Source organism: Macaca mulatta, chromosome 3 (genome assembly GCF_049350105.2).
Source record: "Macaca mulatta isolate MMU2019108-1 chromosome 3, T2T-MMU8v2.0, whole genome shotgun sequence".
Classification (NCBI taxonomy): domain Eukaryota; kingdom Metazoa; phylum Chordata; class Mammalia; order Primates; family Cercopithecidae; genus Macaca; species Macaca mulatta.
Window position 1 is genome coordinate 98,434,746 of NC_133408.1, and position 25,229 is coordinate 98,459,974.

The 25,229-nt window shown below is 41.2% G+C and overlaps 2 protein-coding genes and 1 non-coding gene across 7 annotated transcripts in view; 1 reads left to right on the top strand and 2 right to left on the bottom strand.

Moving 5' to 3' along the window:
* SCRN1 (secernin 1) overlaps nucleotides 1-3,911 on the top strand; it is a 73,226-nt gene extending 69,315 nt beyond the window's left edge. For all 3 annotated transcript variants that reach the window (XM_077996972.1, XM_028845906.2, XM_015133781.3), the window contains one exon: nucleotides 42-3,911. In XM_077996972.1, the coding sequence (XP_077853098.1) occupies nucleotides 42-200 (159 nt within the window). In that variant the 3' untranslated portion in view covers nucleotides 201-3,911. The remainder of the gene's footprint in view (nucleotides 1-41) is intronic.
* Nucleotides 3,912-7,130: 3,219 nt separating this feature from the next.
* Nucleotides 7,131-25,229, bottom strand: part of WIPF3 (WAS/WASL interacting protein family member 3) — a 109,271-nt gene continuing 91,172 nt past the window's right edge. For all 3 annotated transcript variants that reach the window (XM_077996971.1, XM_028845903.2, XM_028845904.2), the window contains exons 8-9: nucleotides 20,186-20,262; nucleotides 7,131-9,702 (exon numbers count right to left, since the gene is read on the bottom strand). In XM_077996971.1, coding sequence (XP_077853097.1) covers nucleotides 9,679-9,702; nucleotides 20,186-20,262 — 101 coding nt within the window. In that variant the 3' untranslated portion in view covers nucleotides 7,131-9,678. The remainder of the gene's footprint in view (nucleotides 9,703-20,185; nucleotides 20,263-25,229) is intronic.
* Nucleotides 11,573-11,676, bottom strand: LOC114677258 (small nucleolar RNA U13). The gene has a single exon (XR_003728545.1). It is a non-coding gene; the product is annotated as a small nucleolar RNA U13 (small nucleolar RNA).

Consider the following 25,229-nt stretch of genomic DNA (forward strand, 5'->3'; position numbering starts at 1 on the left):
GCTGTTTTGCTGACACCTAAAGCCGTCGTGTCCTTCCTCAGGAGCAAGGTCGCAAGCTGAGGAGCACCATGCTGGAGCTGGAGAAGCAAGGCCTGGAAGCCATGGAAGAAATCCTGACCAGCTCCGGGCCCCTGGACCCTGCAGAAGTGGGGGACCTTTTCTATGACTGTGTTGACACAGAGATTAAGTTCTTTAAGTGAAGTAAGCGCTCCCTTTCCCCTTCTTATTTAAGACTTCCCACCTTACTAAATTACCAGCAAAACAAACCACTCTCCTGTTTGAGTAAAATGAGAAAGTTAAGATGTGGCCTCCTTTTCCGAAGCCAGATCAAACTGTTACCTTGTGTTCCGCCTTGAATCTCACAGTGTCCCCTTCTGCAATGTAGGTCTCCTTCCCGTGCAGTGTAACATGTATCCCGTTGCCTGTTGTTCGGTTGTGTGACTAATTGTGGATTTTAAGCTGCTATTATTGTATTTCAGTGGCAATGGACACATTAGCCTTTTACAAGAGGACTAGAGTTCATCAAGCCTTGAAAGGCAGGCTCCACAGTGCCGAGTTGGCGGGAAAAGCAAATTCTTTTGAAGTCTTAGTCTTTCCCTCAGTAGCGATTTCTTTCAGGTTAACAAGAGGCATTTGTGCACACACACAAGGCTCTCGTGTGTGTTGTCCAAGGGAACCTCCCTGCCTCCTGTGAGTGCATGCCTTTGGTGCACAGTGTCTCCACAGGTGTCTTCCGGGGGACAGGACCAGTGGGAAGGAAGAAAGGGACCCCTCTCCAGTCCTGGCTCCTTCCTACATCCTGGGCTTCTGAAGAAGCTGTCTTCCCATTTTCCGTGCACTGTGCTTACGTGTGGTGGACTGCAGAGCTGCTTCCACGTACAGGACAGCTGATCATTTATTAGCTGGAACCTATTCACTTCTGAGATTCAGAGGTAGCCATGCTGGTGGCCTTCTGAATCCCTGCATGGATGTCCCAGGAGGCAGCTCTCCCTACACAGCAGCACAGCCACCGCAGGATTCCTTGTGTAGAAATGATTCCCAGTCTAGTTACCAACAGCTAGTCCAGGAGTGATTGAATGGCCTTATGGCACAGTTCCACCCACAGAGCGGTGAATCTCTCTGCTCACGAGGGAAAGAAAAGGAGGGACTCTTGACTATTTAGATTCTAGTTAAATAGCTGGAATCCTAGCAGTCACTACATTATCTCAGCAGAGAGACTTTAATTAAACTGATTTGTTTCCAATGTCGGGTTCACTTAAAGGATTTGACTTACCACCAGAGCATAGAAAAGCATGCAAGGAAGACCAGATGGGCTTAGCACTGGGAAGACAGAGGGCAAGGAGGTGACAGATGGATATAGAAGCATTTCTCTGCAGGATACCAGTTCAGGCCCCACCCTTCCTGCCAAGTGCATTACATCCCACAAATCCAAATACAAAGCAGCTGACTTCCCTGGATCTTCCCCCGACTCCTCACACCTCACATGTCCCAGGAGCTGCCTTCATTCAGGCGGGTAGCTGCACTGGGCGCGGGGGTGGTGGTGGGGAGCTTACCGCCACCTATTCAAGCTCTCAGCCACTCCTGAAATGGGCAGAGATGATGAACAGAAGTGTACGTAAATACAGCAGCTAGTGGGAGAGCACCAGTGGGGCCTAATCCTGCCGCCTCATTCTTGGCAGGAATCTGCAAATGGAAACATTGTGAGTATCAGCAATCTGGGAAGTGACAGGGTTAATAACTCCTTCCCAGAAGCTGTATCATGAGATTTTGAGGGGACCCAGCCCCGTTACATGGATGTGAACAGTGAGGCTCAGAGGTTTCATCAGAACACATTCTTTTTTTCTACCACCTCTCCAAGAGCATGAGTATAGGAGTGCCATGAGCTTTTTGCTCAGCAGTTTTGTAAACTCTGTATGTAAAATCATTAACCACACATTGTGGGCGATGGGAAGATGATTTCAGCTGACAGAGTTAACGGCAACCAATAATGGTGGCCTGTAGCTGCTAAGAGCTTCACGCAGGTTTGGCCTGGGCTTTCACTGTTGGTGAATTTAGACTGTCCTTTTAGGTGGGGTGGCTATTCTAAAAGTGTCTTTCTATCACTGTTAAGTGGGGGGAAGTGAGGTTCAAGGGTGACGTAGGTACCTCTCCCCTCCCAAGTCCATGTTCCAAGTGGCTGTGTAAAGCAAGATGATGCAGAAAGCCACCCTAAATTTCACTGCGTGATTTCACCTTCGCCTACTATGAAATGTCTCATCAGTTTAATATGTCTGAGATAACCAAGGTGATTCAGAATTTGACCGAAAGAAGTCTAGTGAGAATTAATTACATAGAAGCCTCGTTTCATTTCTATGGGCCAAAGGCCATGGATAACCCTACCCGCTTTGTGTCATTACCCATTGGGAAACACAATGGCTACTTCTGTTAGGGGAATGGACCTTGGTCAAGCTTCTTAAAGAAGGCAGCCCTAATTGAGGGCTGTCTTGGCTAATGCTAATACTCTACACCACAATTGTGATGTCCTAGTCCTACCACTAGAGGGCATGGCACAGCCTGGCAAAAGTAAAAAGGGGCGTGGCAGCTCCCATCGGGTCTGGAAGGGGTCTCTAAGTGCAGTGGACAGTTGTGCATTGGAATGGGTGGAGAAAGAGAAGAAGAGAGCAGAGAATCTGCTGATGTGGCTGCGCTTACTTTTAGGGATTTTAGGTACTTATAGTAACAACTGGAAATAGGTTGTTGGGTTTCGAGCAGGCTGTTATGGTGAGGAATGTTCATTTTTAAATGTTCCCAACAGATTTTGCTTTGGAAAAATGCTTGTTACATGAATAATTTGTTGACCAGGGATTGTTTTTCTGAAGGCACTATGGGGGACATGAATATTCAAGATGAAATGCAAAAATTATGTTCAAGGGTCACAGTGTATAAGTAGCTTCCTAGGAGACCCTTTGTGTATCTTTTCAGACTGGGGTGGGGGCTGAGCATGCTTGTGCAGAAAGAAGCCATGTCCAGAAAGGACAGAATCTCTCCCCCACTCCCTTGCCCTATAACCAAACATAAGCTAGCTAGTCTTGTCTAATAGATGGGATTGACTATAGGTGAAAATAGCCCTCATATTCAAGGACAGAAGCTCTGGCAGGAGTAAATTAGCAAAGCAGAAATAGTACCCTTTCATTCTTGGAAGTGCTTTGAAACTTTAGGTAGAATAAAGATATAATCGAAATTATGGAGATTCCTTGGTGCCCAATAACATAAGACCCGGTGTTATTAGAACGAGTCTTTCTTATAAACAGAGCAGGTATTTGCCCATTAGATCTTAGCTGTGGGGATCCTTACTACTGGGTGAATCATTAGGTATAAAAAGTAATCATCAACCAGGCAAATTACGTTGCTTCCTAGCTGATGTCATCCCACATTGGTACAGGTGTTATACAGCTCTGGCTGGTTCTGCAGGGAAGCCGGGTGGGACCAGTGTGTCTGTCATGAAACCACTAACTGCATTGCTGACTGAAGAGCCCTCTGTCGTTTATTGAGGAAGGTCTTCAGTTGAGCTCTCAGCCTTAGGAAGGAAGCACGTGGAGGAGGGAGGGAGGAGGCGCCCTCGCTGGGCATGCTCCGTGGAGGGCCAGGAGTGGCAGGTCATGTGCATGTGCTGTTGCAGCACAAGCTTATGCTTCCCGTAGCCGTGGCTTTTCATTCTGCACAGTCCCAGGTCCCAGGTCCCAGCTCCCCTCTTATGGTTTCTGTCATAATGTGCTTTATCTGATTGACTCCAAACATGCCCAAATGTCACCTGCAGATTTCTCGTGGGAACCAATATGTACATGTTTGCAATTATGTTGTGAGAATTTAAATGTGTTAGACGGAAAATGCTATTGGCAGGGAATAATAAAAAAAAAAAAAAAAAGAAAAAATCATTCTGTTTCCTGCAGTAGGAACTGCCCATGTAGTCTTAACAGTCTTTTGTACAAATATCTACAAAGCAGATAATATCCCTATCCAGTGCTTGCCCTTGGAATTGTCTCTAAATGCATCAAGCATACAATAAAAAAAAAACTGAAATTAACATCCAGTGGAGTGGCCTCTTCTGTTTTGTGTCTCATAAATAAATGTGGGCCTCAGTCACAACATAGAAGATGTATGAGAAGAGATATATTTTTCTGGCTGGAATATTCAGTAAACAATCAGTTCAGCAGTTTCTTGCATTATGTAATGTTCTGTGGGTAAATTCAGTCTTTAAATATAAAACCACAACGAAGTATCACCTCACACCCATCAGGATAGCTACTATCAAAAACAACAACAACAACAACAACAACAACAAAAACACAACCAGAAAATAACAAATGTGGGTGAGGATGTGGAGAAATTGGAACCCTTATGCACTGTTGGTGGGAATGTAAAACAGTGCATCCATCGTGGGAAACAGTATGGAGTTGCTCAAAAAACTAAAAATAGAACTACCCTGTAATCGGGCAATCCCACTTCTGGGTATACACAACAGAGCTGAAAGTAGGGTCTGGAAGAGAGGATTGCACACCTATGTTCATAGTAGCACTATTCACAGTGCGAAAATCTGGAAGCAACTCAAGTATCCACAGATGGAAGAATGGAGAAACAAAATGTGTTATATCCATACAATGGAATATTATTCATCCTTTAAAAAAATGGAAGCAGATTCTGACATGCTACAACATGGATGAACCTTAAGGATGTTATGCTCTGTGAAATCAACCAGTCATGAATATTATATGGTTTCATTTCGATGAGGTACCTAGAGCAGTCAAAATCATAGGGACAGAAATTAGAAGGGTGGTTGCTCGGGCTGGTGTGGGGGAGAAATTGGGAGTTACTGTTTAATGAGTATAGTGTTTCAGAAAGTTTCGCAAGATGAGTTATGGAGAGGGATGGTGGTGACGGTTGTACAACAATATGAATGTACACAACACGAATAAATTAAACACTAAACATGGTAAGGATGGTAGACTTTATGTGTATTTTACCATAGTTACTAGAATGGAAGTCTAGATCATCAGAGTGGCTGGTACTCTCTGTACCAGGCATCTTGATTCCAAGGCGTTAGCAATGCCACAACAGGAGAGGATGCCACTTAGGGAAAAAGCCAGCTCTCTCCACTCCTGTGACCCAGAAATGCCAGCTTGCTTTCCATGACTCTCTCTCCACTGTGACAGGCAAAACGCAACTGACTGTCTTGCTCGTGAAGATAGGACTTAGTCACCTGTAGTGAGTGACCTGTTTCAAGGTCAGGGTAGATGACTGCTCTGTTTACATGACAAGGCACTGCTAATTCTGAAATTTTATTCCCAGTTCTCTTTTCATAAACATTGTACCCTCCTGCACAGCTCTGGGTGACAGAGCCTGTATTCTTTTGCCGGGGCTGCCGTCACAAAGTACCACAAACTGGGCAGCATAACCAGGAGAAATTTCCTGGTTCCCAGTTCTGGAGCGCAGACGTCCCAGGAATAAGGCGTCTGCAGGGTTGGTTCCTTTTGAGGGCCGTGAGAGAGAATGTGTTTCATGTCTCTTGCCACCTTCTGGTGGCTTGCTGGCAATCTTCAGCATTTTGGGGCCCATAGAAGCAGCATCCTGATTATCTCTGCCTTCATCTTCATGTGGCGTTCTCCCTGTGTCTATGTCTGTGTCCAATTTCTTCATTTTATAAGGACACCAGTCATATTGCATCAGGGGCCCACGCTGATCCAGTATGACCTCATCTTAACTAACGGAATCTGCAATGGGCCTATTTCTAAATAAGGTCACATTCTGAGGTACTGGGGCTTAGGACTTCAACATATTGATTTTGTGGGGACACAATTCAACCCATAACAGAATGGGTGGATGGAGGATGCTGAAGCCTCCCGGGGCACCGTCTGAGAATTTGGAACTTGCTTCTGGAGTCCACAGCCCTTCCCATTAACTTGCTCCCTCTCTAGGAACCATGTCTCCCACACTTAACTCCATAAAAGGCGCTTATACTTCTAGCTACTTCACCACTGCCACACTCAATGTGACTTTGAAGTTCATCATCCACTTTGTAGATTGTCTTCGGCCCTTACTTTTTCTTCCCCACTCAGACCGGCCCTTTTGGCCACGAAAGAGCTAATCTGTACCTCCACCAATAAGAGCAATAAAACGGCCCCTTAACTAATTCTGATGCGAAGTGTGTAGTAACCAGCTTTGAAATTAGTTTCTAGATGAGATTTATTTCAGGAACATCTATGAATTTTAATGACTGCTCTCTCATTGTTATCCAGCAGCAGAGTTAGTGAAGTGTGGTCTGAGCAGCTCAGCAAATACTGAATGGAGTGCCTGGGATGCAGCCAGCAGAGCCCTGTTTGTGCCCAAGCACGGAATCAGCAAACTGACTGCTCCCCGGGGTGCAGGGTGTGCAGTCACTGGCTCCGTTGTGATCCAAGGGCTGGGCTTGCCCATGTGTATTACATCATTGAATCTTCACCAGTATACACTCGGATACATATTTATGTTCCCTTTTGACAAAAGAGGAAGCTGAGGCACAGACTGTAAGAGGCAACATGTAAGAGGCAACATGTAAGAGGCAAAACGGAGATTCATATCCTGGTTTGCCCTCCAAGCGCTATCTCTGAGATAGCTTGCCTAGCAGATAAATCTCACCTCCCCTGAACCCTGTTCCCAAAGGTCCACCTTAAAATGCTATGGGGGGATTCAAGACAATTCTGTTCCTACAGGAGGCTTTTTTGAGGGGTTTGCTGAGGTGGGAGTGGGGCTAAGTGCACCTAGGGTGAAGGTTGTTCTATTTCAACACAATTTAGCAGAATTTATAAGCAATACTCCGCCCATTCTATGTTAATCAAACTGAATATAGTGTTACCTACTTTTTAAAAAATGCACCTGAGAAATTTTTTTTTTCTTGCTTGGTTTTTCCAAATACCAGTTAGGCTAGTTAGCTCAAGAAAGAAAGGCAGGCCCTGTTATCTAACACAGTATGTTACAGCAAGCACTATATCCATATAAATATCTATTTTTTTCCTGTCATCCTTAGAACTTCAACTTCTCCTGGTCCTTAAAAATGTCTGGTTTAGATTAATATTGGTGAACATTGATGGGTTTTAACAAGGAAACAACTGGAAGCATTTCCACTTACTAAAGTTTATTAAGTACAAAGAAATTAATCTGCAGAAGGAGACATCAATAAAAATAAAATACAGGTGAAACATTGGAGGAGTCACAGACTGCAGTGTCAGTGAGAATATATGACAATGGCGGGGACTGTATGACTCAGATGTCTCTAAGTATGAGTTTACAGTCAAGGGGTTAAACCTTTACACCGCCAAAGGAACTCAGTGCACCAGCATGAGCTCCAAGGGTTGTGAATTCAGTGATAGGTCTCAAGGGGAGATGGGATGCCACATTCCTGAGATTTCTCCCTAATTGCCATTTTTGGTTTCTGCTCCTTCCTCCCCTCTGTCCTTTTTTTTTTTTTTTTTTTTTGAATTAGGGTCTCGCTCTGTTGCCCAGGCTGGAGTGCAGTAGCACCATCTCAGCTCACTGCAACCTCCGCCTCCAGGGTTCAAGTGATTCTTGTGCCTGAGCCTCCCAAATTGCTGGGATTACAGGTGTGAGCCACCAAGCCCAGCTAATTATTTGTATTTGAGTAGAGACAGGGTTTCACCATGTTGGCCAGGCTGGCCTTGAACTCCTGACCTCAAGTAATCCACCCACCTCGGCCTCCCAAAGTGCTGGGATTACATGCGTGAGCCGCTGCTCCCGGCCCCCTCTGTCCTTAAATAGTGTTATTTTAATTTCCATCCCAGCCACAGGGGACACGAATGCCTAAACACCTCATTAGGGCAGGCAGTCTACTCTGAAGGTGGAATTGCCTTTGTTTAGGGTCTTCTTAATCGGGATCATTAAAACTTTTATAATTATTTTATACAACTGTGAGGGCGGTGGAGTGGACAATGTTATAATAATACATTCTGGCTTTTTGGAAATCTTCCAGAACCAATAAAACAAATTAGTTATGCCCAGAGCTGATGACCTGCAAAAACTTCTTTTCTATTGATTTAGCTGTTACAGTTTTGGCTTGATTCATTCCCCCAGAGACGGGAATTTGACCCTGGCTCACTTGCTTCCATCTGGAATGAGAAAGCACAGCACTGCGGCAGGACACCACCCGGGTCTTTACTCCAGACAACAGTGAGGCAGGTGCAGTCATGTTTGCCCACACCCTCCTGACCAGCTGCCTTTCTGGATGGCTTGGTCTGGACACGATATCCTTCGGGGGTGAATGTGTGTGTGGGGTGTTGCAAAGCAAATTTCTTTTTCACTGGCTTCCCTCCCCTCCCTGCCTGATTTCCTTTAAAGGGCAGCTATTTTGAGCACAGCCCAGGGATCAGTCTGTTTCCTTCTATTTTTTCTCCTTCCTCTGTCACAGTCTTCCCCGACCAAGGATGGGGAACATCAGGGATCAGGCAGCAAGCAAAAACACACTTCCCCTCCCTGCAGGATCAAGAAGAGGGAGTGAAGAGCAGGCCCAGCCCGGCCTGCCCTTTTCCATATTCAGAGTGGCTGAGCTTGCACACATCTCCCCACGGACAGGTGCTCACCACAAGGGGATGAATGTGGAGTTGTCAGGCAGGGTTCTCCTTTAGCTCAGAAGGGAGCTAGGTTTTGCCCGATGGGTGGCTCCAAGGGTCCTAAGAAGGGGGCGGTGAGGCACCAGGTATTTGTGGCAGGTATTTCACACGATGTTTCATTCTACACTTTTTCATGTCATATTTTCCATGAAGTCCACACTTGAAGCCAGGGCAGAAGGGGAGACCTCTGAGATACAATGGGTAGTTTAGCATAATGATGAGTTGTGTATATTTTTAATCTGCAGGGAAGAAATAGCAAAATCTCGTAAAGCTGGCTACCGGGATGGGACTGGGAACTTGGAGGGAACAGAAGGAAAGTGACGGAGACTTGGGCACTAGGGACACTGTAAACAGTAGGAGCATTGGCTACTTGGAGGATTATTCAGTTACAAAAGGGGCCCTGTGGTCGGCATCTGAGGGGCCAAGCCCACTCTTGCCTTTACTTTGTGATATATTTACATTAAGCAGAAAAAAAAAAAAATCCCTGTACTGCAAAATGAAAGCGAGACATGGCATCTCGTTCCCTGGAGGCTGCGCGGCACTGTCTGGGTGTGGGGAACACACTATTTCCTCTGAGCTGCGTCATTGATAAGGCATTGTTTGGTTTGATTTTGCAGTTAGTGTGATGAGAATATAAAATCATGCCAATAAGAAGCCGTTGTGGATATTTATAACTTTGGGGCTACCTGCAAATGAAGGACTCTCTACAAACGGTTCAGAATCTAGGAAGGGCCAGCCTGCAAGCGTATTCACAGTCATGGAGTGGGCACTAGGTGGAGGGACAGGGCTCTATCTGAGCTGACAGACAAATGCCAAGATGCAGTGTAAAAAACGGAAAAATGAGGGGTGTTTTAAAAAATATTACTGAAATAAAAGTCCATTAAAATACTGCTTTAAAGCCCGTGCAAACCACATATTTACAATAAATAAATTCTCAATTCCAAGCCTGTATGCCAACTGAATTACAGCTTGAGCATGGAGTGGGCGGGGTCTGACATGTTCTGCAACCTGGAACCCCAGGACCTTGGCTTCATCTGTCTTCTCACCGAAGAGTCTTCAGAGATAACTGTGGAAACATACAGAACATTACCAGGTGGAGTTAGAAGACTCTTGCACATGAAAGCCCTCCTCCTCCACCTCCCCCAAACAGGCTGGGCACCGCAGCTTCTCATTCATGCAAGGCTGTCAAGTTTGGGGAGATGCTTATGCAAAGAGCTGCTTTTTACCCAAGGGGCTGTGGGTGGAAATGTGATGAAATGGGATATGTAGTTGATGGTATGTGAGGACCTAATACTGTCTTATAAGCATTTATAGAACCGATCATCAGCAATTCACTTGACAGAAAGCTCAGGGAAATAAAAAAACGTGCTGAAGATCCCAAGTCAAGGCAGTGGAAAAGCAAGAAACAGATTTAGGCATTCAGACTTCCAGCCCAGGGCTCCCACCCATGCACTGACCACTCTATCCATGCAAAAGAGCAGTCCCTGGGGTATTGTTTGCAATGTCTAGAACCCAGTGATTTCTCTGGGTGATTGTTTTGTGTCTCACTGCAATGAAAATGAATTAAGATGGTATCCAGTGAGATATAAGGATCTTTTTGACTGTGGAACGCCCAAAGGAGACATTACAATCCACCTTGACTAGACTGGCAGGCGGAGATCAAAACCACCAGACTCAGGTGATCTGGGTGCATGCCTGCCATGAAGCTGGGAACCAGATCCTGCACAATGTCTGACACATTGGTAGTGAGGAGGATTCTTGTCCCTGGAGATTCTAACATGCCAGGAAAAGCAGTGAGGCCTTATGGAAGAAGCACTGGACAAGAGGTCAGAAGGTCTGGGCATTGTGACATGGGCAAGTTCAAATTTCTAGAGCAGTTTTCTATAAAAATGGCATTAAAGGTATCTCTCCAGCTTCCATCACAGGGTTGTTTAAAGGACTAGATGATATAACTTATGCAAGCTAACTCAAAAATGTAAAGAGCCATACAAATATGAAGGAACATGATTATGATTATTACTATATTTTCCTGATGACGGGAATAGTATAATCATTGTAGAAAACTTGGAAATTGCACAAATACAAAAAGAAGAAAGTAGAAATCAGCCATAGTCTTCCAGAGTGAATGCCTATTAACGTTTTTTCTCCATTTTTATTGTGGTAAAATATAAATAACATAAAATTTACACTAGTAACTTTTTTTTTTGGGGGGGGGGGACAGAGTTTCACTCTTGTTGCCCAGGCTGGAATGCAATGGTATGATCTCGGCTCACTGCAACCTCTGCCCATGGGTTCAAGCAATTCTCCTGCCTCAGCCTCCCAGGTAGCTGATATTACAGGCATGTGCCACCATGCCTGGCTAATTTTGTATTTTTAGTAGAGATGGGGTTTCTCCATGTTGGTCAGGCTGGTCTCGAACTCCCAATCTCAGGTGATCCAACTGCCTTGGCCTCCCAAAGTGCTAGGATTACAAGCATGAGCCACCACACCCAGCTGACTAGTAATCATTTTTAAGTGTCTAATTTAGGAGTATTAAATACATTCATAATGTTGCGCAACCAATCATCAGTACCCACTTTTGTTTAACTCTTTTCATCTTGTAAAACTGAGACTCTGTACCCATTAAACAATACCTCTCAATTTTCTTTTTCCCTCTAATCTCTGGCAAGCACCAGTCTACTTTCTGTCTGTACTACCGTAAGTACTTATGTAAATGGAAGCATATAGTGTTTGTCTTTTGTGAGTGGCTTATTTCACTTAGAATAATGTTCTCAAAGTTCATCCATATTGAAGCATATTTTAGAACTTCCTACTTTTTAAGCTGGATAATATTCCACCGTACATGTGTATATCACATTTTGTTTATCCATTCATTTATCTATGATACTTGAGTTGCTTCTATATTTTATTTATTTTATTTTACTTTTCCAAGTTCAGGTCAGATGGGTAATGTGCCAAGGTTGTAACAAGGTTCAGAGGTGGCACATCTCACATATGCACATGAATACCCAATCATCGCGCTCATGAACTACAAAAGGATCAAGCTGCTTCTACATTTTAGCTACTGTAAATAATGCTGCTATGAACATGGGTGTACAAATACCTCTTCCAGGCTCTGCTTTAGATTCTTTTGGGTATATACCCAGAAGTGGAAGTGCCAGATCATATGGTAATTCTGTTTTTTATTTTTTGAGGAACTGCCATACTGTTTTCCACAGCAGCTGTACCATTTCACATTCTCACCAACAGTGCATAAGGGTTCCATTTTCTCCACATCTTTGCCACCACTTGTAATTTTGTTTTGTTTTGATAGCAGACATCTTGATGTGTATGAGGTGTTGTCTCATTGTAATTTTGATTTGTATTTCTCTAATGATTAGTGATGCTGAGCAACTTTTCCTATGCTCATTGGCCATTTGTTTATCTTCTTTGGAGAAATGTCTATTCAAGTCCATTGCTCATTTTTAAATTAGGTTATTTGTTTTCTTGTTGTTGAGTTTCATAAGTTCTCTACATATTATGGATATTAATCTCTTATCAGATATATGATATGCAAATATCTCCTCCCATTCTGTGGGTTGCCTTTTCTTTTTTATATTGTCTTTGATATGCAAATTTTAAAGATTTTCACGAAGTCCAGTTTGCTTATTTTTTCTTCTGTTGCCTATGCCTTTAGTGTCATATCCAAGAAATCACTGTCAAATCTAATGTCATGAAGCTTTTGCCCTGTGTTTTCTCCTAAGAGTTTTACAGTTTCGTGTCCTACATTTAGGTCTTTGATTCATTTTGAGTAAATTTTTGCATATGGTATTAGTAGGGGTCCAACTTCATTCTTCTACATGGGGATGTCCAGTGTTCCTAGCATCATTTGTTGAAAATACTACCCTTTTCCTATTGAATGGTCTTGGCATGCTTGTTAAAATCATTTGACCATGATTTTAAGGGTTTATTTCTTTTTATTCTATTTATTTATTGCTTTTTATTCTATCCCATTGGTCTATATGTCTGTCTTTACACCAGTACCACACTGTTTCAATTATTATAGTTTTGAAATAGGAAGTATGAGTCCCCTAGATTCTTCTTCTTTTTCAAGATTGTTGTGGCTATCTCAAGGAGTTCCTTGAGATTCCATATGAATTTTAGGATTCTTCTTTTAGGATTCTGGGTTTTTCTATTTCTGAAGACAATGTCATTGAGATTTTGGTAGGGTTTATACTGAATCTGTAGATTGCTTTGGGTAATATTGACATCTTAACAATATTAAGTCTTCTAACCCATGAACATGGGATGTGTTTGCATTTATTTATGTCTTATTTAATTTATTTCAGCCGTGTTTTATAGTTTTCATTATACAAGTCTTTCACCTCTTTGGTTAACTGCTAAGTATTTCATTCTTTTCTATGCTATTATAAATGGAATTGTTCCTGTAATTTTCTTTTCAGATTGCTCATTGTTAGTATGTAGAAATACAACCGTATTTTTGTATATTGACTTCATATCCTGCTACTTTGCTGAGTATTTCTAACAGCTTTTTTTCTGGTGAAATCTTTAGGGTTTTCTACATATAACAACATATCATCTGCAAACAGAGATAATTTTACTTCTTGCTTTCCAATTTGGATGCCTTTTATTTTTTTTTTTGTTGCCCAACTGCTCTGGATAGACTTCCAGTACTTTGCTGAATAGAAGCGATGAAAGCAGGCATCCTTGCCTTGTTCCTGATCTTAAAGCAAAAGCTTTCAGTCTTTCACCATTGAGCATGTTCACTGTAGATTCTTCATATATGGCTTTTATTATGCTAAGGGAGTTTCCTTCTATTCCTAGTTTATTGAGAATGTTTTTAATCATGAAAAGGTCTTCAATTTTGTCAAATGCTTTTTCTGCATCGATTGAGATGATCATGTGTTTTTTCCCTTCATCCTATTAATGCCATATATTGCATTAACTGATTTTTATATATTGAATAATCTTTGCCATGCAGGAATAAATCCAACTTGGTCATGGTATATAATCCTTTTAATATACTACTGGATTTGATTTGTTAGTATTTTGTTGAGAATTTCTGCATCAATGTTTATAAGGGATATTGGTCTGTAGTTTTCTTGTAGTGTCTTTGTCTGGCTTTGGTATTAGGATAATGCTGGTCTCATAGAATAGATAAAAAATGTTCCCTCCTCTTCAATTTTTTGGAACTATTTTAGAGGGATTGGGTTAGTTTCTTGAACGTTTGGTAGAATTCACCAATGAAGCCATGAAGTCCAGAGCTTTTCTTTTTTGGGAGACATTTGATTAATGGTTAAATGTCCTTACTAGTTATAAGTCTATTCAGATTTTCTATTTCTTTTTTTGGTGGGCACATAGTAGGTGTATATATTTATGGGGTACATGAGATGTTTTGATACAGGTATGCAATGAGTAATCGTCACATCATGGAAAATGGGGTATATATCCCCTTAAGCATTTATCCTTTGTGTTACAGACAATCCAATTATACTCTTTGAGTTATTTTAAACTGCACCGTTAAATTATTATTGACTATAGTCACCTGTTGTGCTATCAAATAGTAGGTCTTATTTATTCTTTCTATTTTTTTATACCAATTAACCATCCCCAACTCTACTCCCCCACTAGTTTGTAACCATCCTTCTACTCTCTATCTTCTTTTTCTTTTCTTTTCTTTTTCTTTCTTTCTTTTTTGAGACAGGGTCTCACTCTGTCACCTGGGCTGTAGTGCAATGGTGCAATCCATAGCTCACTGCAGCCTCAAACTCCTGGGCTAAAGTAATCTTCTCTCCTCAGTCTCCCAAGTAGCTAGACTACAGCCACACACCACCATGTCTGGCTAATTAAATTTTTTTTTTTTTTTTTTTTTTTTGGTAGAGACAGGGTTCACTATGTTGTCTAGGCTGGCTCAGACTCCTGGCCTCAAGCAATTCTCCCACCTTAACCTCCCAAAGTGCTGTGATTACATGTGTGAGCCACCATGCCCAGCCAGACTTTCTATTTCATTGAGATTTGGTCTTGGTAGGTTTTGTATTTTTAGAAATGTGTCCATTATATCTAGGTTATCCAACTTTTTGGCATAAAATTATGTATAATACTGTCTTATAATCCTTTTTATTTCAGTTGGATTAGTAGTAATATATCCACTTTCATTTCTGATTTTAGCAATTTGAGTCTTCTCTATTTTTTCCTTAGTCTATCTAACTAAAGGTTTGTCAGTTTTGTTAATCTTTTCAATAACCAACTTTTGGCTTTGTTGATTTTCTGTATTTTTTTCTATTCTCTATTTCACTGATCTCTGTTCTAATTTTCTTCATTTCCTTCCTTCTTGCCAACTTTAGGTTTGGTTTGTTCTTCTTTTTCTAGTTCTTTACATTGTAAAATTAGGTTGCTGATTTGATAACTGTCTTGTTTTTTAATGTAACAATTTATAGCTATAAATCTCCCTCTTAGCGCTGCTTTCAGTGTTCCATAAATTTTGGTGTGTTGTATGTTCATTTTAATTAATCTCCAGGTGTTTTATAGTTTCCTTTCTGATTTATTCCTTGTTCCATTGGTTGTTTAAGAGTGTAGTGTTTAATTTCTACAAATTTCTGTATTTTCCAGTTTTACTTGTGTTCTAGATTTATAATTTTATTCCACTGTGTTAGGAAAGATATTTTGTCTGATATCTATCTTTTGTTTTTGTTTTTTAAGATGGAGTTTCACTCTTGTTGCCCAGGCTAGAGTGCAATGGCACAGTCTCAGCTCACTGCAACCTCTGCCTCCTGGGTTCAAGCAATTCTCCTGCCTCAGCCTCCCAAGTAGCTGGGACTACAGGTGCCCGCCACCATGCCCGGGTATTTTTTGTATTTTAGTAGAGACAGGGTTTCACCATGTTGGCCAGGCTGATCTGGTACTCCTGACCTCAGGTGATCCACCCCGCTAGGCCTCTCAAAGTGCTGGGATTACAGGCATGAGCCACCGTGCCTGGCCTGATATCTATCTTTTAAAATCATTTAAGACACTTAATTTGTGACCTAACAAATGATCTCTCCTGGCAAATGTCTCAGGTGCATTTAAGAAGAATGTATATACTGCTGTGTTGGGTAGAGTGTACTGTATATGTCTGTTATATACAGCTTTTTTGTGTTCTCTATTTCTTTCCTTATCTCTTCTCTGGTTGTTTCACCCATTATTGGGAGTAGAATATTTGATTCCTCAACTATTATTATAGGTCTATTTCTCACTTTATTTCTGTCAGTTTTGTTTCATGCATTTTGATGGTCTGTTATTAGGTGAACTAATATCTGTAATTGTTATGTCTTCTTGCTCTGTTGAACCTTGTATTAACATATAATGTCCTTTCTGTTTCTTGTAAACTTTTTCATTTAATATCTATTTTGCCTGATGTTAGTAGATCCACCCCTGCTCTCTTTTGATCACAGTAGGAATATATCTTTCCATCCTTTCACTTTCAACCTATGTGTTTTATAGCTAAACTGAGTCTCTTGTAAACAGCATACTGCTAGATCAGATTTTTAAAAATGCATTCTGCCAATCTCTATCTTTTGATTGGAAAGTTTAATCCATTTACATTTGAAGCAATTACTGACAAGGAGGGATTTACTCTGTCATTTTGCTACTTGTTTTCTATATAGTTTTTTTGTACCTCATACTCTTTCTTTTCTGTTTAGTTGACTTTTTTTGTAGTGAAATGTTTTTTTTTTTTTTTTTTTTTGAGACGGAGTCTCGCGCTGTCACCCAGGCTGGAGTGCAGTGGCCGGATCTCAGCTCACTGCAAGCTCCGCCTCCCGGGTTCACGCCATTCTCCTGCCTCTGCCTCCCGAGTAGCTGGGACTACAGGCGTCCGCCACCTCGGCCGGCTAGTTTTTTGTATTTTTTAGTAGAGACGGGGTTTCACCGTGTTAACCAGGATGGTCTCGATCTCCTGACCTCGTGATCCGCCCATCTCGGCCTCCCAAAGTGCTGGGATTACAGGCTTGAGCCACCGCGCCCGGCCTGAAATGTTTAAATTTGTTTCTCATTTCCTCTTGTATATATTCTATAGCTATTTTCTGTGTTGTTACCATGGTGTCTTAAGTCTTTTCAGGCTGCTATAACACTGAGTAATTTATGAAAACAGCAGAAATTTATTTCTTAAATTTGTAGAGGCTGGGAAGTCCAAGATCAAGGCACCAGCAGATATGGTGTCTTGTGAGGGCTCGCTGTCTGCTTCATACATGGTGCCTTCAAACTACAACTTCACATGGTGAAAGGGATGAACAAGCTCCCTTAAGCCTATTTTATAAGGGCACTAATCTCATTCATGAGGGCTCTGCCCTGATTATTTATCATCTCCCCAAAGGCCCAACCTTTTAATACTGTCACATTAGGGTTTAGGTTTTGGCATATGAATTTTGAGGGACACAAACTTTCAGGCCATAGCCCATAGGAATTACACTTAACATCCTAAAGTTATAACACTATAATTTGATTTTATAGTAGCTTAGATTCAATAACATACAAAATATCTGCTTCTTTACAGCTCCGTCACCACTCCTTTTAGTTGTTGATGTGAACAAATTACATCTTTATATATTGTGTGCCCCAAAACATAAATTAATAAGTCTTTTAAATACACTAGTCTCTTAAATTATGTATAACCCTAAATATATAGTTACAAACCAAAGTTACAATAACACTAGCTTTTAAACTAAAAAATTTAAAAATGTTTTATCTTTAAATCATGTAGAAAACAAAAAAGTATAGTTACAAACTGTTGTTACAATAATATTAGCTTTTATACTTGGCCATATAGTTATCTTTAGTGAGGTCATTGTTTCTTCCTACAGCTTCAAGTTACTGTCTCATGTCCTTTCATTTGAGCCTTTAGGACTCCCTTGTGTATTCTTGCAAGGCAGGTCTAGTGGTAACAAACTCCCTCAGCTTTTGTTTATCTGTGAATATCTTAATTTCTCCCTCACTTTTTAAGAATGGTTTTGCCAGATACAAAATTATTGCTTGACAGTTTTTTTCTTTTAGCATTTGGACTATATGGGCTCACTACTTTCTGGCCTTCAAAGTTCAGATGATAAATTTACTGACAGTCTTACTGAGGATCCCTTGTATGTGAGGAGTCACTTCTCTCTTGCTGCTTTCAAGATTTTCTCTTTGCCTTTTGAAAATTTGATTATGGTGTTTCTTTGGTGTGGCTTTTTAGTTCATCTTACTTTACTGAGCATCTTGGATGTTTATATTCATGCCTTTCAAGAGATTTGGGGAGTTTTGATCTATTATTTCTTCAGAGAGTCTTTTTTACCCTTTCACTTTCCTTTCTCCTTCTAGAACTCCCACAATAAGCGTGTTAGTCTGCTTGATGGTCTCCTGCAGGTCTCTTAGGCTTTGTTCACGTTTAATTCTTTTTCCTTTATGTTCTTCTGACTCAATAATTTCAGTTGTCCTATCTTCAAGTTTGTTGATTCTTTCATCTGCCTGCTCAAGTCTGCCTTTTACTCCCTCTAGTAAACTTTTCATTTCATTTGTTGTATTTTTCAGCTCTAGAATGTTTTTTTCCTCTTTATTGATACTTCCATTTTGTTCATACATCATTTTCTTTACTTTCTCCACATTTTCCTTTAGTTCTTTGAGCATCTTTAAGACAGTTGTTTTAAAGTCTTTGTCTAGTAGATCTCCCCTCAGGTCTTTTTTAAGAGCAGTCTCTATTGATGTATTTTTTTTTCCTTTGAATGGGCCATACTCTCCTGTTTCTTTGTATGATGTGATTTTTGTTGTTGTTGAAAACTCTACATTTTAATCTAATAATGTAGTAACTCTAGATATCAATTCTCTCTCTCCCCCAGGGTTTGCTGGTTTTTCTTATTGTTTTTGTTCGTTTTATTTTTTTGATTGTTGTAGGCTGTCTCTGTGCTAAGAATCAGCCTGAGGTGTAATCTTAAGGTCTTCTTGGTCTTTTCTGAGCTCGTGCCTTTCCTTGGGCATATGTGGTCACTTTCTAATTTTCATCATATATGTAGTAGCCTTTGAATGTTCATCTTTAATGTTTGGCTCCCAAATGGGAAAAAAAAGAGAAAGGACAGGAGGAACAAAATGGTCACCAGCCCTTGAAATCCCCAGGAGGCCACTTCAGCCAGAGGGAAAGGGATTTACAACAATAAGAGGAGGTACAACAATAAGAGGAGGTGCAACAATGGCTGCCCATCTCTTTATTTGTACCTCTGTGATCAGAAGCAGCAATAAGCAATCAGAGAACAGACTCCCCAGTATCTGGAGGACAGGGGTTTTTTTTTGTGCCCACCTTGGCTCCGCAAGCTGTGTGCAAGCGGCTCCAGGAACACGTGCCCCGTTGCCTGCCATGGGCTGGGGGGTGGAGGATGAGTAGTTACTATTGTACTAAGAGCACAATTTACTGTCCAAGCTTTCACCTGGAAGTTGCAAGCCTTTAATGAATCCTAGAGTTCCAAAATACATGAGACAAATTACATCAGACAGATTCTGCCAATGCAATTGTTGTCCACAGATTCCTGGTGCTTTCTCCTCTGCCATCTTCTCAGAATGCTCCCTACCTGTTAACAATATTGTGTATATTCTTCCTGTCTTTTTTCCTATGTATATATACTTCTTCCTTAACTACAATCATATGCACAGTTTTGAACCTGTGATTATCTGAGAATCGTTACTGCAATTCTTACATCATCTGTGGTTAGAAAAGGGTAATACTTATCTGCTACAGGATGTACTTTTTCCTCTGAGGAACTCATCCTAGCTTCCAGGAACCTAGCCTCTTCCTTCTCAGGTCACTTTCCTTGATGTTCCACACAGCTGCAGAATTGCCTGGTTTAACTGCAAGTGACTCTGTAGTCTGTCACATATGATTCAGAAATGGGGAGACTATTGTTCGACTGAATACATGTTTTCAAAGAAACAAAGGACTTTTAAAGATGTGCAGGGAGACGTCGTGTCCAGGTTAGGAAATATTTCTGTTTAAGATGCCCTGGGTGAGACTAAAGGTGTTTCTTCAAGGACTGTCTTATCACAAAAGCAGCTGTCTGGCTTCCCTTCTAGTTCTGTTCATTTCTTGTAGGTACTAGTACTTGAATTGTGACTAAATTTGGCCAAAATCAATTATAACATTGGTGGGGGAAAAAAAACTCCAAGTGTGCTAAAAGAAACCATGTATTCCATAGATGAGAGAGAATGCTGAATTATATTTTATACATGTTATTCAGTTTTTCTCACAGGCCATCATAACCGAGGAAGAATGAGAAGTGATTGGCATGATTGTTGCAGAATGTCAGAGTTGCTAAACTTGCTTCTGTATGTAGTGGTGATTCCAGGGAAGCCCTGCCTTTTGTCACACTTCAGACTTTGAAATGGTGAGTGTTTCATTCTAGCTTGGAACAAAGGTCCACCAAATGGCTTTCCCTGAGGAAAAGGAGTCTGAGGAAAAATATAAAACTGTTAAGGAGAAAGCATACCCTTACCACTTCTGTGCCCCCTAAGGATAATTCCTGGTTTTACATTCAGAGACATGAGTCTTCTGTTACCTGAGAATTTCTGCCTTTGATGTCATCAGAGCTCTGCCCAACTGCCTCTGCTTGGAGCCAGGGACCAGGTGTCCGGCCTGAAGGAAAAAAGAACAATCTCATTATCTATTGGCCCAGGGACTGGGTGTGCATGCTTCACAGAGAAACTTTCTCTAAACCAGCACCTAAAGCAATGAAACCTTCAGGATCCTGGCCCTAGACTGTTTCCACCACTACCATCTTCTACGTCAAAGACGATGGATGCAGAAGAGTCATGTCTAATACACTGAGAAGAGAACAAATTATTAAGGCCCATCGTCTAAATGCATGTTAGAACTTCTTTACCAAAATATACCATCTCCAGGGATGCTCATCCATTATCCACAATGTGCCCAGCAATACTAGGGCTGGATAAAAAAGTAAAAGGTGAGTAACTGCTGACATAAAATCAGGCCTCCTATCCATGAGGATTCAAATCATTCTCTCAAGTGTATTGTGCTTAAGTATTACACAAGTTACATATGAATATATTCTTATAGTTAAGAATTCAAATAGTAAAGAAGATAATGGAAAAAAACCCCCAAAGTTCCTCTTCTCTTCTTGTTCCTCCCCCAGTCCCAATTTTCTATCCCAGAGTCACCATGGCTAAAATCTTGGTGCTTATCTCTTCAATTTTTGTTTCTTTTTGGTATTTCCATACATACATCTGTATATATACAGATACATGTTTTGGTTGGTCTACCCAAGTTTAAATCCCCATTCCTAGGTGTTCCAGAACTCTCCCTTCAATTGGTTACTCCAAATGGTGTTTCCTCTGCTGCACTGGTAGGACACCTATCTATTCTGTTTCTGTCATGAACTAGGCATTAAATAATCATGTCCCAAAGTCTCCAGGACAATCCAGATTGCTGTGCTACTTAAAAAGCAACCTGAAAAGCATGAATGTTCATTATAGATTATTTATAATAGTGAACAATTAATGACCTGTGTTCAACACAGGATTTTAGGTAATGTAGGGTTCAGTATTACACGATGGAGTACTAAGCACCTGTTTTTTTATTATTTTATTTTTCATTTTATTTTATTTTTGAGACAAGGTCTCCCTCTGTCTCCCAGGATGGAATGCAGTGATATGATCATGACTCACTGCAGCCTCAACCTTCCGGACTCAAGTGATCCTTCCACCTCAGCCTCCTGTGTAGTTGGGATCACAGGTGTGCATCACCACACTCAGCTAGCTTTTAAAATTTTTTGTAGAGACAAGGTCTCACTATGTTTCCCAGGCTGGTCTCAAACTTCTGGACTCGAGTGATCCTCCCGCCTTTGCCTCCTAAAGTTCTGGGATTACAGGCACGAGCTACTGCACCCTGCAGGAAACTGAATATTTACAAAGACTCATTTTGGAGAAATGAATTTGTGTAAATAGAATGGTAACTATTTTTAAAATCCATTGAGAAATACACAATAATATTCTGAAATGTTTCCTTCTAAGTGGTAGAATCACCATTTAAAAAAAAAACCTCTCTCTCTCTTTTTTTTTTGAGACAGTCTTGCCAAAGCCTGGAGTGCAGTGGTGCTATCTCAACTCACTGCAACCTCCGCCTCCCAGGTTCAAGTAATTCTGATTCCTCAGCCTCCTGAGTAGCTAGGACTACAGGCGCTTGCCACCATGCCTGGCTAATTTTTTTTTTTATATTTTTAGTAGAGACAAAGTTTCACCATGCTTGCCAGGCTTGTCTCGTACTGGGCTCAAGTGATCCTCCCACCTTGGCCTCCCAAAGTGCTGGGATTATAGGCATGAACCACCATGCCTGGTCAAAAAACTCTCTTAAGAAACATTTTTTCAACTTTTCTACAACATATATAACATATAAGTCATTATAAAAACCTTTTAAGGTAAGGTACAATTTTTTAAATTGGACTATCATGATGAAGGGTCTCTAAAACTTGTAACACATTAATCAAATGGGCACTGTAATTTTCATTAAAACTTTTTAAATTAATGAGTGCACTTGTTCTAGAATAAAGATATTTTAGAGTAAAATATATAGTAACTGCTAGATTTTTAGCTAGTTTATTAACTGAACAAAAAGTAAAAAAATAAAAATAAAAAAAGAAGAAAACACTAATATACAGCCCTTTGTCTAATTCCATAAGAGAGAGTAGACTTGGAAATGATTGTTCTTAGATTTAAGAAATTCCTGTCCACTACAGAAAGACCTTCTAGGCCAGGGGTCTGCAATCTTGGCTTTATTGACATTTGGGCTATATAATTCTCTGTTGTAGGGGTGGTCCTGTGTATTGTAGGATGTTTAACAGCATCCCCAGTCTCTACGCACTAGACACCAGTAGCACACCCTAGCCCCCTGCTCATGGCCACTTGTAACAACCCAAAAATGACTCCAGACATTGCCAAATGTCTCCTGGGAGGCAAAATTTCCCCTGTTTGGGAACCACTAGGCATAAAATAGGCTTCAACATAGGTTAGCAATTCCCACTGGTTTTCTTTCTTTTCTTTTTTTTTTGAGACAGGGTCTTGCTTGGGAGTGCAGTAGCATGATCTCAGCTTACTGCAACCTCTGCCTCCCAGGCTTAAGCAACCCTGTCACCTCAGCCTCCTGAGTAGCTGGGACTACAGGTGCACACCACCACACCTGGCTAATTTTTAATATTTTTGGTAGTAAAACATGGGGTTTCAAATAGAAAAATAGAAACATGTAAATAGAAACATGGGGTTTTGCCATGTTGGCCAGGATGGTCTTGAACTCCTGAGCTCAAGCGATCCGCCCACCTCAGCCTCCCAAAGTGTTGGGATTATAGGCATGAGCCATCGCACCTGGCTCTTCCCACTGGTTTTCATAAATATGACAAGAAACAATATCAGAGGGGTTAAAGGGGAATCAGTTTCTCCCTAAAACAGAAAGGCAAACTCTATCTTGTAAAAAACAAACAAACAAACAAAAAAATCACTGCTGCTAGAAGTGAGTAACTGGGACTTAGTCAGGGTTTGTCAGAGTGCTTTTAGTCCAAATATTCCCTTAAAGGGATTTTCCCTTATGAGATGCCACCAGAATCTCAGAATTCAAAAGCAGAGTCATTCTGCTGAAGTACTCCTTCACATGGGCTCCCTTCCCACAGAAGGGCTTTGCAGATTCACCAGATCAGGGGTTTTCACACTTGGGATACTGTAACTCATCAGGAGAAATATCGTTTACTTCTCTCCTCAATCTCAAGCACCTACTGCACTTAAGAGCAGGTTCAGTGGACACTGCTTCTGTCTCGTGTCCACAGATGGTTCCTCTTCCCTCCCATTCATAACCACCCAGAATAACCACCAGCCCTGGGCTGCAATTCCTGCAAGCCAGGGAAGGAGCTTTGAAGCAGACCTAACTGTCAGCTCTGGGCCAACACCGTCTGACTAAGCTCTGGGCTGCCCTGGCATCAGAGTGGAGAGGCAGTGCAATGTGGTGCAAGGAGTGCTGGACCCCGAGGCAGAAAACCTGGACTCTAGCCCCAGCTTTGCCACCAGCTGTAAACAGGGGCAGGCCACTTTACTTCTGCCTTGGCGTCTCTAGCTATACAGGAAGGAGTTGGGCTGGCTGACCTCAAAGGGCCTTTCTTGTTCTTACATTGGAGGCTTCTCATGATCTCTAAGTGAAGGAAATGACAAGTGTGATTGGAAATGATCATTCTAGTATCTTCTAGGTTTACACCTTAGAGACCGCGTATCTGGCCTTTCCTCTCATCCCCTACTGTTGCTATCATCGTTCTGGCTGGTATGAAAGCCTCCATCACTCCTTCCTCAACCTCCTCTCCTCATAGAGAACTGAGCCCCCTCAGTCTCTGAGAGAGGTCACCCTACGTACCAGCAGACCTCACTTCCTGTCCACAGGTGCTTGGGCCAGAGGTGAGCTAATCATATTCTCTCTCCCGACAACTTGCAATTTAAAAATTAGATTTCAAGATCGTTAAGAGCAATGTACATGTATTATAAAAACTTGAACTAATTAGTAAAGAAAATGGAAATCACCCGACATTTCACCATTGAGTGCTAACCACTTTTAATATTTTGGTGTACAGGCTGGGCGCAGTGGCTCACACCTGTAATCCCAGCACTTTGGGAGGCTAAGGCAGGCAGATCACTTGAGGCCAGGAGTTGGAAACCAGCCTGACCATGTGGCGAAACCCTAAAATACAAAAGTTAGCTGGGCATGGTGGTGCATGCCTGTAGTCCCAGCTACTCAAGAGGCTGAGGCAGGAGAATTGCTTGAACCTGGGAAGCAGAGGCTGCATTGAGACAAGATCACAGCATTGTACTCCAGCCAGGGCAACAGAGTGAGATCTAATCTCTAAATAAATGAATAAGTAAATAAATAAAATATTTTGGTGTGCTTATTTCTAGTCTCTTCTCTCTTCTATTTGATCTTCTCCCTTTCTACACAGATATACAAATTTATTTATTTTTAACAAAATGTAGATTTTATTTTATATACTTTTTTGTATACATTTTTTGGTATTGTTTTTATGTAACAAGGTGTTTTTACGTAAAAAGGTAAACATTTTCCCATGTCACTAAATATTTGATAGCACCATTTTTTAATGGTTACATAGCGTTCCATTGTATGGCTCTGCCTGCATTTATTTAACCCCAATACTGGAGATGTGTGCTATTTCCAAATTTTTTATTATGTAAATGGTTCACCAATGCATATATAAGTGAACGTTTTAATTTATTAATTCAACAAATACGTAAGGAGTGTCTGTGTGCCTCACTTTATTCTGAGAGCTGGAAATAAGCCAGTGAATAAAAACTGCTGCAGTCACTGCCATTCAGGGCCTTACACTGTACTGTGGAGGCAGACAAGTAACAGGTAAATAATGTCTGGAGGTGATAAATGCTTTGAAGACAATTAAAAAACAGTAGAAAGAGAATAAAAAGTGATAGGGCAGGAAGAGCTTCTATCTTATACAGGGTAGTCAGGGGAGACCTCTCTGATAAGTTACTGCCATGGATTGAATTGTGTTTCTCCAAAATTCATATGTGGAAGCCCTAGCCCCAGTGTGA